Here is a 12276-nt window from a genome sequence, read left to right on the forward strand (position 1 = left end):
GATTTTAATTGCTTCATAAAATTAATATAAATTAATATAAAATAGTTTTATTATAACATTCTGCTTGTACAGCGAGTCGACCCTAGTTTATTAGGCTAATTAATATATTAATTTCTATCAGTTTAATGTTTATCGTATATAAAGAAAACAAAAATCAGATCTACTATATTTAGATATCAAAATAAATACAGCCACTAAATGTAATATAATTATTTTTATAAAATACAAATTAAACTTCTATTAATGTTCAACTAAATCTAAATAAGTTAATATTAAAATCGTTAAACCAAACTACAATTGGTTTGATAGATTTGATTTTTAAACCAATAAAATTATAGACTAAAAATTATATTGATTATAATAAAAATACTATTTTTAAAAGTTATTATAAATGTGCAATGCGCATGAAATCTCATGGTTGATTCTTTATTTAAAAAAAATATTTAGTGTCGTATGATATTTTTTTCGTTCAAAATATTACATGTTTCAGAAATTTCACAAATATTAAAAAAATATTTTAAATTTTAATTATAAGTGTATTATTTCTTGTGAGTAATTATTTTTTCCATAATTTTAGTCAATCATAATACAACAATCACAACTATTTTTTTAAAAGTCCAAATTTTCAATTATTGCTTAATAAAAATGTAGTAAAAAATATAAAAATATATAATTTGAAATATTCTTATCTAAAACAGAATTTGTTTTTTAAAAACAGAAGAAATAACTTTTTTTAAAGTTAAACACGGTTTCCAAATATAGTACAACAAAACCAGGTGCATGCACTTGTTGCGGATAATCCAGGTTCTCTTAAAAGACAAAGTTGACCCTTATGTAAAATGATCTGAAGCGGGTAAATTGGTAACTATCAAACGAATCAATTCACCAAAGCAACGTGACAAAAACTTGGGAAAACCAGGGGAGGCAGCGTCTGGTTTTGTACTCTAACAAGCGGCTAAAACTCCGATCCTCTTCTTCTCTATTATTATATAAATACAACTCATGGAATCTCTTTCTTTCATCAACAACTTTCACAAAGCATTTCTCCATTTTCAAACAAAACACAAAGCTAAGAGTTTTCCAATTAAGAAGAAAAAGGAAGAGAAAAAGATGAGTTCAAGGAGCAAAGCGTGGTTAGTGGCAGCAACCATCGGAGCCGTGGAGGCCTCCAAAGACCAATTAGGTCTATGTAGGTGGAATTACATGATCCGATCTGTGAATCAACGTATCCGAAACAACGTGAAATCCGCTGCTCAGGCGAGCAGGTTCTCTTCTTCGTCCGCCACCTCCGTTGCCGCCGGTAAGGATGGTGACAAGGCGAAGCAAGCTGAGGAGTCTCTCAGAACGGTCATGTACTTGAGCTGTTGGGGTCCTAATTGATGAAGACAAATGGACAGAGATTTTTATTATTGCTTTTGCCATCGATTGGATCCGACATGTTTGCATCTATATGGATAGAGATTTTTATTTTCATTGCCATCGATTGGATTTGGACCCGACATGTTACATCTATGAGCGTTGCAATGAGAAGCCTAAATAGACGCTATGGGTTTTGATGGGTTGTTTCTGGATTAAATTAAATGATAGGATTCGAATTGTCCAAGGGAAAAATGATTCTTGTACAGAATGTAGAGATGAATATAATTTTTTTTTTAAGTTCATGTTACTGGAAAAGATACTTGGACACATCATGCTTGTTCGTTGTTTTCACTATCGAACTTGACTACATGCTCTTCTTATATTTGGTTTTTATGAGGTTTCGCAGCAAGCCAAGCCTTTAATTATGTACCTAACTTTAGTATGTTTGTGACATATCGGTTACAAGTGTGTTAAGGTCAATAAATCTTTGTTGTACCAAAAATTGGATTAATGAAAAGTTAACAGTGACAAAAATAAGTTTTTCTTTAACATTCTTTGTTGACTAGGTAATTGGTAAATGTTTAGAAAATATGATGATGATGATGATGATGATGATATGGTGTAATAGACAAATGAGTGCTCTGTTGGGGGGAGGAAAATAAATAAACTGATTGTTCTGTTTTCAGTTTAGTGATAATAAGTTTCAATACAAGCTTGTAAACATACTGACTGAAGAAGAATAGTGACTTAAAGAATATTGCAACAATACAGAAATTTAAGATTTAGTAGGTTTTGAATATGGATCAAAGTGAAAGCAATTTAAGTGAGGCAAGGGCATCTCCATGAAGAGTTAGTGAGAATCTTCAGAGAGGGTCTCCACAAACCCACCTTCTGATGAATGTAAATGATGAGGTCATCAACCCACATCAAAACCAAAAAACCTTTCTTTTCCAAGACCAAAACCTTGCATCACCAATGACATGCTTTAGGGCCACAAAAAGAGTTTACTTTAGTTTGTAGAAACGATCATGAACACATTAAGAGAGTATTCAAACCCTGACCCAATGAAGAGTTTTCTAAAGGATTACACTCTGTGTTTTACAATGGCGCAACTCCAAGGCTATGAGAGAGGTCAGAACTATGCGCCATGGCGCGCAGTAGAACGTGCGCTTAGACAATTACCGGGTAGAAAAGAGGTGAGTTTTTGAATCTGTGTAATAATTGTATAAACTGAAGTAAACCAAAATTAAACCCCCATAATCTGGAGCTGGTGAAGTTTGTATGAGACCAGAGGAATGAGTTTGGTTGTTGTAAATGCTTTGACATTCATAAAAACCGATCTCCAAGATATGAGTAAGGTCTTCTTGGTTCCACAGGCGAGTTAAGAATGAATATTAGAGAGTTACAAATAGTCTTGTTTACACAGTGAGATACACTTCTATTCTTTGTTCTATGTAAATAATTCAACTTTCGAATCTGTAAGCTTACAGTTTTATTGTACAAAGTGGATGAATCCTCTTGCACTTTTATGAATGCTTTCTTTTTTCACAAATAATCAAGAAACCCCTCATGTTAAAAAGAAAAGAAAAACCCGTGTTCTTGTCTCAGTTCTGTTTACAAGCTCATTGCTCTTGCTGAACCTATTCGTTCATCAACCTGCAAAACACTCATCAGGTTTCAGTCAGCCATCATCATAGGCAAGTCCAGAAACATATATTAAGCAAACAGAAGAGACTTTTTGTCGGTATGAAACATAATTACTTGCTCTTATTCAACAGTTTCAGAAGACAAATGATATAGATATCACTGAGAGTTTTTATGTTTTTGACTCAAGGAGCAGCCAATAAATGATTACTTTTTTATAGTCAGTCATACCGTTGTTTCTGTAGCATCTTTCGACTTGTTTTCGTTGAGGTAACGCTCAAAAGCCCCGTCTCCTCTAAGTAGTTTTGCTGTGCATCCACGGGAAGCTTCTGAGACTGTTGAATCCTCATCTACAATAACAGCGTCGATTCTTTCGTCTCCCTTCTTAGCATCTGGAATCTGAGAAAACAAATGATAAAGTGTGAAGAAAAAGAGTTATAATAAGAATCCTTTTTTTGGTAGTAGTTGAAGTACCTCAAACATGGCTTCGGTAAGAATGCTTTCAAGCAAGGCTCTTAGCCCCCTCGCACCTGTATTTTTCACCATCGCTAGCTTGGATATGATCCCCAACGCTTTCTCAGTAAAATGTAACTTTACCTGAAAGTTTGCAACAGATCAAGCATCGATTACGTTCCAAAAAAAAGTCTTGTCAAGTGTATGTTTCGAGGAAGCTTACATTGTTCATACTAAAGAGTTTCTTGTACTGTTTCCCAAGAGCATTTTTGGGTTCTACAAGAACCTACAGAGCAAACAACAAAAGTCAATTTTACTTGCCCCTTAATATGACAAGGGTAACCACTAATTTTGATGAGATAAAAGTAGGCATCATCATTCGTGAGCTACAATATAAGGCAACACAAGCTTTAAAAAAAATGTTAAATTACCCGAATGAGCTGGTCCTCTGTTAGAGCTGGCAAGCTAACTAATATGGGAAAGCGCCCTACAAACTCAGGTATAAGGCCATATGCTGTAAGATCAGCACTCTCTACCTGAAAATGCACCCGGCATTCCAAAACTAAGATCTCTTTCAACTAATGACAAGTGATCACTTAAGGAAACAGAGTATTTACCGATTCTAGCAAAGATGAAGTTATTGCACCACTGGTAACTCCACTGGTCGCCATGTTGGCACGGACAGGAGCTCCAAAACCAATTGATGAATCTTGTCGTCTGGAAAACATTAGAGATGACGATGATGATGATGATCGAAGTCAAACAGAACCAGTAATGTATGGCAACAAAAAAAAGAAAGCATAGTGAACTTACCTATCCACAATGGTCTTCTCAAGGTCAACAAATGCTCCTCCACAGATAAAGAGGATGTCCTTTGTGTCTATCTGTACATCATAAGATAATAATATTGGGTAAAACAACACTTGTAGATGCGTAATGAGACTAAAGATAAGAGTTCAAAACCTGTATATGGTCAGCCCGTGGATGCTTCCTTGCTCCCTTCCCTGGAACATTTACGATCTGGAAAGATCACACGATCAATACAGAAGCAAATCAAGACCATCAGTTACACAAGGGCGTCCATGTCTAGTAACAATGATTCCAGTAAGAGAGCGAGCAAATCCACTTACAGTGCCTTCAAGTAATTTCAAAAGTGCCTGTTGGACTCCTTCCCCGGATACATCCCGGCTAATGTTTAAACTCTCAGCCTGCAGAAGGAAGCATAAACCCAATTTGTCTTGTTCTTACAGATTTCAGGAGGTATCATTGTCTTGTGCATACTGACCTTCTTCGTTATCTTATCAACTTCATCGATATATACTATTCCCTGCTGTGCTGCTTGCACGTTGAACTCAGCGACCTACAAGTCATAACGGACTAAGATTGGCTAATGTGCTGAGATTGTTATCCACCACTGAATAAAGAAATGGTACCGTTAGTAGTTTATGAAGGATTGATTCAACATCATCACCAACATAGCCAGCCTATACAAAAAAGATGGGTCAAAGAGCAACATTCAAAAGCATAAATTGCAGGAGCTATGCAAGATCACAACCCATACCTGAGTCAGTGTAGTTGCATCAGCAATGACAAATGGAACATTTACAAGCCGAGCCAAAGTCTTTGCAAGTAATGTCTTCCCTATTTGTTCCAAGAATCGAATTAAATAATCAAAGCAGGGAGAGAGCAGAAATGAAGACAAGCTCAAAAAGAAAACACAAAGTCATACCAGAGCCGGTAGGCCCCATCAGAAGAACATTGCTCTTATCTAATTCTACATTATCGTCATCATCAATTGGTTGTGCTGCTGACCTAGTATTCAAGGCCCACAATGTCAACACAGTCCACATATAGCAATAAACATTGACAGATTGAACGTTGAATGCTCAAGTAAACCAACCCTTTCTTCATAGAGGTATGATATATTCTCTTGTAATGGTTATACACAGCAACAGAGAGCACCTACAATCCAAGTCAAAGACCACACACAATGTAGTAAGTAATCAAATGACCGGAGAAGAGCAGTTAAAGTGAAAAGAGAGAGAACCTTTTTTGCACGGCTTTGGCCAATGACGAACTTGTCAAGCCATTTGCAAATCTCTTTTGGAGTAGGAAAGTCTCTGCCTAGACTAGCTCCACCCCAACGACTAACGTCTTTAGCTGCTGCATCCGGTAACGGAGAAGCATCCACTTTAACAGCGCCGTTAGAAGCTGGAGAAATGTTGTTAGGAGGAGGAGGAGGAGGAGGAGGAGCGTTCATGTGAGGTGGAGGTGGAGGAGAAGACCAATCCTCAGGTGGCTCAGCACCGTAAGATCTGAGCGTATCCCAGAAGGAAGATCTGAGCTTGATTCTGTGATTTGAGATGGGATGCGGATCCTTTGAATGTTGTTTCCTAATGGTGGTCGTTGTTGGTGACTGAACACGACCGATCTCGACGAATGTCCCCTGAAGAGGAGAGACGCCGTAAGCTGTTTTGCACGTCGGACAGAAATTGACAGACTGGAAACTGGTTTTGTCTGAATCTGAATCTTCGGTGGGGGGACGGTTGAGAAGGTTCGGAGAAGGGAACTGACGATTGGAGAAGAGAAGATCCATTTGTTTCGAGCAGCGAGGGCAATTAGGCTCTGCTCTTAGCTTCCGCCGTGTGACGGGGACTGAATAATCATCGCCTCCTCCTCCTCCTCCGTTGTTGTTTCCACCGCCTTGCTCCGATTTGAATCGTTCTTGGAGACGGCGGCGAGGTTGGGACGATCCCAATTCAAGAGAATAGAGATGAGCGGGAAGAGGGGAGACGGAACGGGCGTGGATAGCTAAGGACCTGAGATTCCTCCATCTCCAAATTCCAGACATTTGATGATTCAAACAAAATATAATTTTTTTTTTTATAATTCAGACAGATAAAATGAAAAACTCGAGATCCGAACCAAGGAGATATGTCTGCATCGGCTTCAATTATGTTGTGTCTTATATATATATAACTTTTTAAATCGAGTGGGGAACCTTAAATCCGTCAATTTGGAGAAGAAAGAAGAGAGACGATAAACGATAGACTCGGAGAGAAAAAGACGAAGCCACTCACATCTCTCTCTCTCTCTCTCTCTCTCTCTCTCTCTCTCTCTCTCTCTCTCATCGCGTTTGGTGGAATAACAGCACATGGGGACACGTGTAACCCCACACCTCTGACCCTCCACGCGCCGTAACGCATGGCGGAACCATTAGCTCAATTTATCTCCGACGTGTTTTCCAAGTCGAACCATTTGAATCATCTGAAGCAAGTTCAATCCTTTCTCCTCGTTTCCGGACTAAGTCACTCCCACTTCCTCTGTTTCAAGCTCCTCCGTTTCTCCACTCTCCGTCTCTCCAACATCTCCTACGCTCGCTCAATCTTCGACCGCTTCTCTCACCCTAACACCCATCTCTACGCCGCCGTTTTGACCGCTTACTCTTCCTCTCTCCCTCTCCACGCTTCCTCCGCCTTCTCCTTCTTCCGTCTCATGCTTAACCGCTCTCTTCCTCCTCGTCCTAATCACTTCATCTACCCGCTCGTCCTCAAATCAACGCCGCATCTCTCCTCTCCTTTCTCCACTCCTTTAGTGCATTCCCACTTGTTTAAGTCCGGGTTCCATCGCTACCTCGTCGTGCAAACTGCTCTCCTTCACGCGTACGCTTCCTCCGTTTCTCACATCCCTCTCGCGAGGCAACTGTTCGACGAAATGCCTGAGAGAAACGTTGTTTCTTGGACTGCTTTGCTTTCTGGGTACGCGAGGTCCGGTGATGTCTCCAACGCTATTGCTCTTTTCCACGAGATGCCTGAGCGTGATGTTCCTTCTTGGAACGCCGTTCTTGCTGCTTGTACACAGAACGGTCTCTTTGTGGAATCGATTTCTCTGTTTGGAAAGATGATCGATGAGACTGATGTTCTTCCTAACGAGGTAACTCTGGTTTGTGTCCTTTCCGCTTGCGCTCAAACTGGTAACCTTCAGGTTGCCAAGGGGATTCACGCATTTGCGTACCGTCGCTCTCTTTCTTCTGATGTGTTCGTTTCGAATTCGTTGGTGGATTTGTATGGAAAATGTGGCAACTTGGTGGAAGCAAGCTCTGTTTTCAAGACGGCGGACAAGAAGAGTTTAACAGCTTGGAACTCCATGATTAACTGTTTTGCCCTCCATGGTAGAAGCGAAGAAGCCATAGCTGTGTTCGAAGAGATGATGAGTAAAGATGTGAAGCCAGACCACATCACTTTTATAGGTCTTCTCAATGCATGTACACATGGAGGTTTGGTAACGAAAGGTCGAGATTATTTAGACATCATGACAAACAGATTCAATATTGAGCCAAGGATTGAGCACTACGGCTGCCTAATAGATCTTCTAGGCAGGGCAGGTTTGTTTGATGAAGCATTGGAAGTTATGGCCGGGATGAAGGTGAAAGCAGACGAAGCTATTTGGGGATCATTGCTCAATGCTTGTAGGAAGTATGGCCATTTGGATTTGGCTGTAGTTGCTGTTAACAATTTGGTTGATTTAAATCCTAACAACGGAGGTTACATCTCTATGCTGGCCAATTTATATGGAGAGATGGGTAACTGGGAAGAGGCACGCAGAGCTAGAAAGATGATTAAACACCAGAATGCTTACAAAACACCAGGCTGTAGTTGGATTATGATAGATAGTGAGGTCAATCAGTTCTATTCTCTTGACAAGTCGCATCCCAAGAGCGAGGAGATATATATGATACTTGACAGTTTGATGTCTTTATAAACACTTCGGGAGGATGGCCTAGATTTTCCATATCACCTGACAGAGCTGTGTACCTCTTTCTAATGGCTAATGTCATGGACTATGGATGATTCACACTGGAAATTGACTTAAGAGAAGCTGTGAAAGTTATATAGTTTTTCTATTTTTCAAATTGGTTGATCTCTCTACAGGTTACACATTTTTTCCTAATACCCAACAGCTGCTACTGTAATGTTATTTATATACTCTTCTGTTGTGGACTTTGAAGTAAAGAAGCAGAAGCTTTCTTTTTGAGCAATAGAGAAGCAGAAGCTATAACGTGATTTTCCAGCCAAAAAAAAAATATGTTGCTTCTTGAGCCAGTTACTTTCTGGCTTATCATGTTACTTGAGCAAAAACCCATTATTTTACTCTCTTTTTGCCTGTTTTTTTGTACTTCTCAGGGTTTCATGGTGGTTTGGCGAAGGAGAAGTTACTTATGCTAGACATTACTTGTTCTTTAAGTTTCGTTTCACTTTCTCGCGTAGATTTGTTGAGACTGATCGATAAACAAATAGATAATATAAAGACCTGTTACAGGATTTATTGCATTTAGAAAAATATATTACATAGATCTTACAAGACATCAAACTCGGTTCTGGATTTAGCAAGAGCTCTTGTTAGGACTAAGCAGAACTGACTTTGTCAGTTTGGTCATCTTTAAACTCAATGTCAACAACTCTTGGACCCTTGACTTTGTCTGTCGAAATCTTGTTGATGGTAATGGTGAGCACACCGTTCTCAAGCTTGGCCTTGATAGTGTCCAAATCCACGTTGTCAGGCATTCTAAACTGTCTCCAGAACTTGCCGTAAGACCTCTCAACTCTATGCCAATGATCTCCTTCTTTCTCTTCCTCTCGTATCCTCTCGCCGCTTATCTGCACAACTCGATTCACCTCCACTTCTATCTTTATCTCATCCTTCTTCATCCCCGGCACATCGAGCCTGATCACATGCTCTTCTGGTGTTTCTTTCCAGTCCACTCTCGCTGGAGACAGAGCCACGCTCTGATCCCTATCAAGACCTAGTGGGATTTGCTCCAAGACTCTGAAAGGATCCCGCAAGGACCCTTCAATTGTTTTGATGTTCCCGAGGAACAAAGTTATTAGGAAAAGAGCTAACAAAGAAAGGGAGAACTGCTTCATCTTAAGCCTTTACTGCAGAACTTCTGATATTGGATTTTTAACTTTGATTACTTTTAGTGATGAGCTTGTTTCTTTCTCTTCTCTACGAGTGTTAAGGAACGAAATCTGTTCTGAATATATATAGACGTGTATCATGGGGTGTAGCGTGTTCGCACATTCTCGAACATTCTAACATTATTTTTTTCTTCTACCTGAGATAGAAAATTTGGACGTTCTAGGTTTTGTCCGTCCTCATGTTAGGACATAAGTTTCTTCTGTAATTCTCCAGACACTTCTGTTCATCAATCTAGAGAAGTCCTAAATGCTGTGGTGCTTAATTGGTGTTTTATAGAAGACCCAATACAAAATAGGCCCAATTTCTTATTGCTATATAGGTTTTATTATTAGCATTAAGAATTGTATCGGCGCAATGTCGCGCGGCAGCTTATTCAATATAAAAATATATTACATATTATATATATAAACTATATTTGTTTCCACAATGTTGAAGATTTATATGTAGATTTGATGACGTTACAAATTTTCAATGCAAAACGATATAGTTTATATTTGCAGTTTATTTTTGAAAGTATAAATTGTCAAGTAGAGATCAATTATTTTTGAATAATTAAAAAAATGAAAATTATAGATATAGAGTAACAATTAACAGTATTAGTAAGGTAACTTATAACGACAAATAGGACAATCATGAGCGATCTCCAACTAAGAAAGTAGACATGCATGATCGAAAACATGTTTACATGGTAATTGTAATAAAACTTGTTTGTTAACAAAATCTTCTTGGCATTTTACACAAATCCCATTTTCTTCTCCTTTATCTTTATCTTCTATATATGTAGTGTTTGTCAAGGAATTAACTGCATCCAAAGAAGCTGGTTTTGATTGCACATCTAAACTATTAAAGGGGAAGTACAAATTGTATTTACCCTTTAAAGTTGCACAAATATTACAAATAAATGCCACTGGTTTTAAACTCTAAAGGTTTAGCGCATCGCATAACAATTACTCCGCTTATAATCTAACCGTAATTAAAATTACTTAGCCCAATAACTGAGTGGTCTGGTTTGGAATCAAATAAAATGTTATGGGCCCAGATCATCACCACTTTATTCAACATCAAATTCACGAAACATGTGACCAATTGACCAACATCAAACCACAACCATTACAAACAAAAACGTCAAATCATAAGTTTGAGAAAACATGAAATTTAATATATATGAGATAATGTATTTTCACATCGACCATTTCTTAACATTTGTTTCTTAGTTGAATATGAAAATCTATATTATGCATATTAATGCAAACCGAGTACGGTTTAGCGATTTTAAAATATACTCAATTTATGATTTGTTTAAAATTATTGGGTTTCTAAGTTTAAATGATAACGACATCAGAAAATTTAATCCGAGTACAAAATAAAAAATAATCAGAAGATTTAATACATCCAAAGTTGAAACTAAATTTTCCAAAAACGATTCCTACTTATACGCAATAACAATTAACTGGAAAATATATAACTAAATATTCCTTTTCGAAAACAAAAAAAAACATTATGATTTTTTTTTCTTATTTCTATGCAGTCTTAATAAATTAAATTATATCAATTAACTGACACAATCATCATATTATGTTTTTAAATATTGTAAAACACGAAAACTATATCTATATTATTAAAGTTGAAGTACACATTCGAGATGCTTGGAAACAAGTACAAATTTGGTTTGTTTGGAAACATAAATAACAATTTTAAAAAGATATTTGTTTGAAAACTTGGATAGCACTTTAAAAAAATAAGTTTGTTTAAAAACATGAATATCAATTTGAAAAGAGGTTTGTTTAGAAACATGAATAGCAGTATAAAAAGATATAATATTGTTTGGAAACATAGATATTATTATATTAAAAATAAACTAAATTTATGTTATTAAAAAAAATTGGAAATCTATTATAATATGAGAAACTATTTATTTGTGTCAACTTTAAAATATACGAAAATGAGTTAATCTAATTATCTAAAAATATCATTTGTCTAAAATAATCATAAAACAAAATTTAAAATTTATATACATATTTCAAATTAATAAAATAATTTAAAATGACTTATATCAAAAATGGATTTAAAATTTATATATATATATATATATATATTCAAAAAATTAATTTTACTAAAATATTTTCCAATAACCATTATTAATTTTTTTTCAATATATGTGATTATTGAAAATATAATATATGTGATTACTTATATGATAGTACATATATAATACTATTAATTATATGTTTGATGTGTTTTTAAAGGAAAAATATATTGTGAATTAGGGGTGGGCGTTCGGGTACCCATTTGAGTTCGGTTTAGGTCTATTTGGGTTTCGGGTTTTCGGTGTCAAAGATTTTAGTCTCATTCGGATATTTCTAAATATTGGTCCGGATTCGATTCGGATCTTTGCGGGTTTGTTTAGGTTTGGATAACCCATTTAAATTCATTATATACTTTAAAGTTCTCAAAATATATAAAAAATAATTTGTTACATATAAATTTGAATAACATATATTAGAATACCTGAACTTAACATATAAACTAGTTTGATTTAAATATTTGGATATAGATCAATAATTATGTTAAGTATTTTAGATATTTACATTTGACTATTTATATATTTTTCAATTACTTAAACCAACTTATAAGTACCATATATATTCTGGATGTTTTTATATATATTAAGTCTAATAAAGTAATATATATATGTATAAGTATATAAATCTATTTCAAATACATTCAGGTATTTGAAATACTTCGGTTTTGATCGGATTCGGTTTCAGTTCTTTAAATATCAAAATTTTGATATTTAATCAATTTCGGTTCGGAGTTTTTACTTCTTTTGGATCAGTTCGA

At 36.2% G+C, this 12276-nt stretch overlaps 4 protein-coding genes across 4 annotated transcripts; 2 read left to right on the plus strand and 2 right to left on the minus strand.

Moving 5' to 3' along the window:
* Positions 1–996: 996 nt before the first annotated feature.
* On the plus strand, positions 997–1661 carry LOC108809821 (uncharacterized). The gene has a single exon (XM_018581960.2). The coding sequence runs from the start codon at positions 1003–1005 to the stop codon at positions 1378–1380; it is 378 nt and encodes a 125-aa protein (XP_018437462.2). The 5' UTR covers positions 997–1002; the 3' UTR covers positions 1381–1661.
* A 1079-nt stretch (positions 1662–2740) lies between these two features.
* Positions 2741–6488, minus strand: LOC108811749 (CLP protease regulatory subunit CLPX3, mitochondrial). Its single transcript, XM_018583841.2, has 15 exons — positions 5504–6488; positions 5357–5418; positions 5186–5268; positions 5018–5097; positions 4890–4940; positions 4742–4816; positions 4587–4664; positions 4420–4476; positions 4270–4340; positions 4074–4173; positions 3888–3992; positions 3680–3742; positions 3478–3600; positions 3235–3402; positions 2741–3015 (listed from the first exon to the last, which is right to left on the minus strand). The coding sequence occupies exons 1-15, from the start codon at positions 6305–6307 to the stop codon at positions 2974–2976; spliced, it is 1962 nt and encodes a 653-aa protein (XP_018439343.1). The 5' UTR covers positions 6308–6488; the 3' UTR covers positions 2741–2973.
* On the plus strand, positions 6467–8624 carry LOC108811758 (pentatricopeptide repeat-containing protein At1g33350). Its single transcript, XM_056986614.1, is given in 2 exon segments — positions 6467–6634; positions 6637–8624. Coding segments are annotated over 2 exon segments (1605 nt in total). The 5' UTR covers positions 6467–6610; the 3' UTR covers positions 8218–8624.
* Positions 8625–8753: 129 nt separating this feature from the next.
* On the minus strand, positions 8754–9472 carry LOC108811768 (22.0 kDa heat shock protein). Its single transcript, XM_018583861.2, is given in 1 exon segment — positions 8754–9472. A coding segment is annotated over 1 exon segment (525 nt). The 5' UTR covers positions 9381–9472; the 3' UTR covers positions 8754–8855.
* Positions 9473–12276: the final 2804 nt, after the last annotated feature.

This window comes from Raphanus sativus, chromosome 1 (genome assembly GCF_000801105.2).
Source record: "Raphanus sativus cultivar WK10039 chromosome 1, ASM80110v3, whole genome shotgun sequence".
Classification (NCBI taxonomy): Eukaryota; Viridiplantae; Streptophyta; class Magnoliopsida; order Brassicales; family Brassicaceae; genus Raphanus; species Raphanus sativus.

What these genes read in the sequence shown, in the direction of transcription:
- LOC108809821 (XM_018581960.2), top strand. Translation starts at nt 1,003, where the DNA reads ATGGAATCTCTTTCTTTCATCAACAACTTTCACAAAGCATTTCTCCAT.
- LOC108811749 (XM_018583841.2), bottom strand. Translation starts at nt 6,307, where the DNA reads ATGTCTGGAATTTGGAGATGGAGGAATCTCAGGTCCTTAGCTATCCAC. An exon ending in TCCTTCATAAACTACTAACG is followed by an intron (nt 4,817 to 4,889) that starts GTACCATTTCTT and finishes TATGACTTGTAG; the next exon opens with GTCGCTGAGTTCAACGTGCA. An exon ending in AAGATGCTACAGAAACAACG is followed by an intron (nt 3,016 to 3,234) that starts GTATGACTGACT and finishes AGTGTTTTGCAG; the next exon opens with GTTGATGAACGAATAGGTTC.